The following is a 3,529-nucleotide window of genomic DNA, read 5'->3' as shown; positions in this document are numbered from 1 at the left end:
GGTGGGAGCGGTGGCATGCGTAGCGGGGAGAGGCGAGGGTGGGGAGAAGCAGCAGACGGCGGCAATGCGTGAGTGACGTGCAGCATTAAAATATTCCTTCTTCTGTGTGGGGCTCACTGGGTGGCGCGGTAACCGCAGAGTGAGGCCGCCGCTTCCGCTCTTGCAGAGGGGAATATGCTGCTGCATTCCTGCCATGCCCCGCCCTTCCACGCGGCACCGCTTGCCCCGCAAACCGGCCCCCAGTCGCGGGCGGTGTTCGTTTCGGTTCGTGCGGATGCGCCACGAAATGCGGGGCAGTTACTTTCGCCGCTTGTCCTGGGCGGGCGCTTGGGTTTTGGAACGCTCTGGCGGAGCGAACCGTCTGCAAAAGCGAGCCTGGGAGGCGGGCGGCGGTGCGCAAAAAAGGCGGCGCGGGCTAAGATTTTTTTTTTCTGCCCGCGCGCAAACCGCCTCCCCAAAAAGCAAAAACAGAGAAAACACTCCTCCCCTCTATGGTTTGAACCATTTCGATCGCCGCCAGCCCGGGAACGAAGATGGCGCCGCTTCCGCACTCAACAGGCGGATGGAAAAAAAAAATGTGGAGAAAGAAGGCTCGCTGCTTCTGGCGTGGGGTACCGGGCCTTGGGCCGCCGCTCCCTCGGCTCCGCTGGGGCGCCCCATTTTGCTGACCCTCGCCCGCCCCGCCCCGCCCAGCAAAGGGAAGGATGAGCGACCAATCATTTCCCAAATTTAACCGAGGCCGCTTCGCGTTCGCGGGCGCGCCCACCGTTGTTCCGGGGAGCTGTACCCGTGCCGCCTTCGCGTTTTCGCGAACGGCGGAGCAAGAATTGCCGCGCAGCGTTGGGGAGCAGCCCGCCGCCAGCGCCTTTTTAAAAGCACAAGAACGAATCGCACTGTGTTGTTTTGCCTTCTCAAGCAAGGGCGTAAACTCGTGAAGCATTCCCGTCGCACCTGGGGTTTGTGCCAAAATCCCACAGAGTGAAGAACGACTCCAATCAGTTAAATTTGGATCACCAACCACAATGTTTATGTTTTACGGTTCAGCTCTTGTCTTTACCATCTCAATACGAGAAGGAAAAAGTCCCCTTGAAACACACGGAGTATCATCCGCTTCTTTCGGCCGTACTGATAAACAAGATGCACCGCCTCGGTACAAGCAATAATTTTTCTTTTGTTTTCTAAATGACGCCATTCTACCGCCGCACGTGCAGTTTCATCACCCTTCCCGGGGTTCAGTAATACCACCATCATCCCCGTAAGAAAAAACGGAAGTTGAATCCGAGTGCTTTTACCAGAACCACATCCCCTTAGAACAGTAGAGAAGGTGGAGAAAGTGCGATTTGAAATTTTTGGAGCACGTTGTGCTGAAAACGAGAGAGTGGAAAAAGACAATACAAACTATTAAAGCAGCAAACCCACGGCGCTCCCACCTCCGACGGGCTGGCGCCGCTGCCCACATCGTAGCAGGCTGTGGGCAAACCAGGGTTTTGGGCGACTGAGCACGCTACAAAGAAACCAAACCTGTGGCTGACCAAAGTAAAGACCAGGCGCCTCCAATGTCCCCAAGCCGAATTTGCGCCGCCAGGCCGCACAGAACACGACGTGCCCCGGTGCCTCCTCACTGGGGCTGCCGCGAAACCTCGGCGCTATTTTCCGCCTGGAGTCGCCCTTGCCGCGAAACCTTCCAGCAGGGACGCCGGGCGCCCACCCGGCGGCGGTGGCGGGGGGGCAGGGCGGGCGCCGCGTCCGCCTGACAAAGAAACATCTGGCGTGGATTCCTCTGCACCCTTTTTGCGGCTGCCATCGCTTCGTTTTTCAGGGTGTTGCGGTTAGGCGTGGGCATGCAATCCCGGGCGGAATTCGCGCCGTGCTTGGGTGGGGGCTGGCGCCCTTGGCGGGGGGAGGCTTTGGGGCAGCATGGGGCCCAGCGCTGTGGCCAGATGTTTTCGGAGCGCGCTCCGCGAAACATATGTCTTTCCGCACGGGTTGCACCGAGGCGCTCTTTCATGTTTTCTGCTTTTCAGCGTCGGCGAGGGAAATGTTGATCTTCCTGCGGCGCTGCGGTTTTAGCTGGGTTTGTGCCCTATGGCCTCCGCGGGAGCCACTGCGGCGCGCTCTGCCTTCGGCACCCTGGGCAAGCCGCCCCCCTCCATCGGGCCCCACCGCGGTGGGGGAGCTCTGTGCTGGTTTTTGGATCGGCCATCTGAAACGCCAAACGTTGCCTACATGCTCTGGGGGGTCGGCGGGTCTCTCCAGTAGTGCTTGCAGCATTCGCGCGCAGCTAGGCCTTTTGTGGGGCGCCCTGGGTCGGCGGCGACGAGGAAAGTGAGAATCCCTCTCGGTTTTGGCGCGGTCGGGATGGGCTTCGCAGTGCCACTTCGACCGCCGCAAATGCCCGCTTCGCCTTCCCTCAACACTGGGCTGGCCCGCGGTGGCGGGGTTCTCTAACGCCAACCCCGGCCCGCACCAGCCACCACACTGCCAGAGCGCGCGTTCATCTACGCAGCTGGCCTCGTGTACCCGTTTGCATTCGATAGCGCCGGCCGCCAGTCGGTGGCTAGGGGCGAGGGCGCGCTGGACGACACGCTCGCGCAAAAACCTCCGGGGAGTTGCCGTGGGCGCCTGGGATTTGCAACGCGGTGCCGCGGGCGCTTCCGAAACCTCTTGCAGCATCGGGGCCCGGCTTGCACCACGCTGCGCCGCCATACAAACTCAAAATTGTTCCCCATCGGTCGTCATAAAACGGCGTTTCGTGTGCGCCGCCGCCCGCCCATTGCGCAGGGCCGAAAGCGCCCGATCCCCTCCCGCAGAGCCAGCGCCCCGCTGGCACCACTTTGGTTTGGCGCCCGCTCGTGAGCCGGCGATCGCCCGGCATATATGCGTTATAGCGGCCTGGCGCAGCAATGTCCGGTCCGCTGGGGCTGCCTGGGGGACAGCCTGTTGAAGGGGCGGGGCTCCTCTACGATGGGGGCGGCGGGCGCCACCGACCTCGCTAGGACACGGCGCAGCCAACCGGAGTGACGCAATGTACCTTTGCGACGTTGCACCAGCATCGTTTCTTCTGCACGCGACCACGGGGCCGTTTTTGGAGTCTCTTGACACCCCGACGAGGCGCTCACGCTGGGTTGGATAGTGGGGGGTCTTTTGGCTCTTCGTTTGGTGTTCCGCAGCGCCCAACGGAGGCGATTGCATTTGCGATTCGCACTAGCACATCCCCGAGACGCTCCCAGCACTTATTTCGCAAACTCCTCAGCCACCTGGCTGTGAGAGACGCCAGCGTGTCAAAAAAAAAAATCAGCAGGCAGGCACACACATCGACGAATCAGGCTGGTGGTGGAGCTCCCCCTGCGACAGGGCACGCCATCCGTCACTCTTCTCGGGCCCCGTTTAAAATGCACTAAGGGGTGGCGGTGGGTCCGTAAACACAGCCGCCCCTCACCTGCCGGATGTGGGCGGTAGGTGCAGCAGAGGCTCGTTGAGGCCCATTTCCATGGCCAGGCACTCCGCCCGTGCCCGCGCGCCAGCGAGC

At 61.5% G+C, this 3,529-nt stretch overlaps 4 protein-coding genes across 4 annotated transcripts; all 4 read right to left on the bottom strand.

The window, feature by feature from the left end:
* Nucleotides 1-415: 415 nt before the first annotated feature.
* Nucleotides 416-940, bottom strand: TraAM80_10161 (uncharacterized protein; the record flags this gene model as incomplete). The annotated part of the gene is made up of 1 exon (XM_029386801.1): nt 416-940. One exon carries the CDS (start codon nt 938-940, stop codon nt 416-418), a length of 525 nt encoding a protein of 174 aa, XP_029233337.1.
* Nucleotides 941-1,618: 678 nt separating this feature from the next.
* TraAM80_10160 (uncharacterized protein) lies at nt 1,619-2,008 on the bottom strand (the record flags this gene model as incomplete). Its single annotated transcript, XM_029386800.1, has 1 exon — nt 1,619-2,008. One exon carries the CDS (start codon nt 2,006-2,008, stop codon nt 1,619-1,621), a length of 390 nt encoding a protein of 129 aa, XP_029233336.1.
* Nucleotides 2,005-2,706, bottom strand: TraAM80_10159 (uncharacterized protein; the record flags this gene model as incomplete). Its single annotated transcript, XM_029386799.1, has 1 exon — nt 2,005-2,706. The coding sequence occupies one exon, from the start codon at nt 2,704-2,706 to the stop codon at nt 2,005-2,007; it is 702 nt and encodes a 233-aa protein (XP_029233335.1).
* Nucleotides 2,707-2,712: 6 nt separating this feature from the next.
* Nucleotides 2,713-3,192, bottom strand: TraAM80_10158 (uncharacterized protein; the record flags this gene model as incomplete). Its single annotated transcript, XM_029386798.1, has 1 exon — nt 2,713-3,192. One exon carries the CDS (start codon nt 3,190-3,192, stop codon nt 2,713-2,715), a length of 480 nt encoding a protein of 159 aa, XP_029233334.1.
* Between the last annotated feature and the right edge of the window lie 337 nt (nt 3,193-3,529).

The sequence above is a fragment of the Trypanosoma rangeli genome (assembly GCF_003719475.1).
Source record: "Trypanosoma rangeli strain AM80 chromosome Unknown Tra_15.4_contig_00815, whole genome shotgun sequence".
In the NCBI taxonomy this organism is placed as follows: domain Eukaryota; phylum Euglenozoa; class Kinetoplastea; order Trypanosomatida; family Trypanosomatidae; genus Trypanosoma; species Trypanosoma rangeli.
The sequence above is the reverse complement of the archived record's forward strand: the minus strand, read 5'-3'. Positions and strand labels throughout refer to the sequence as shown.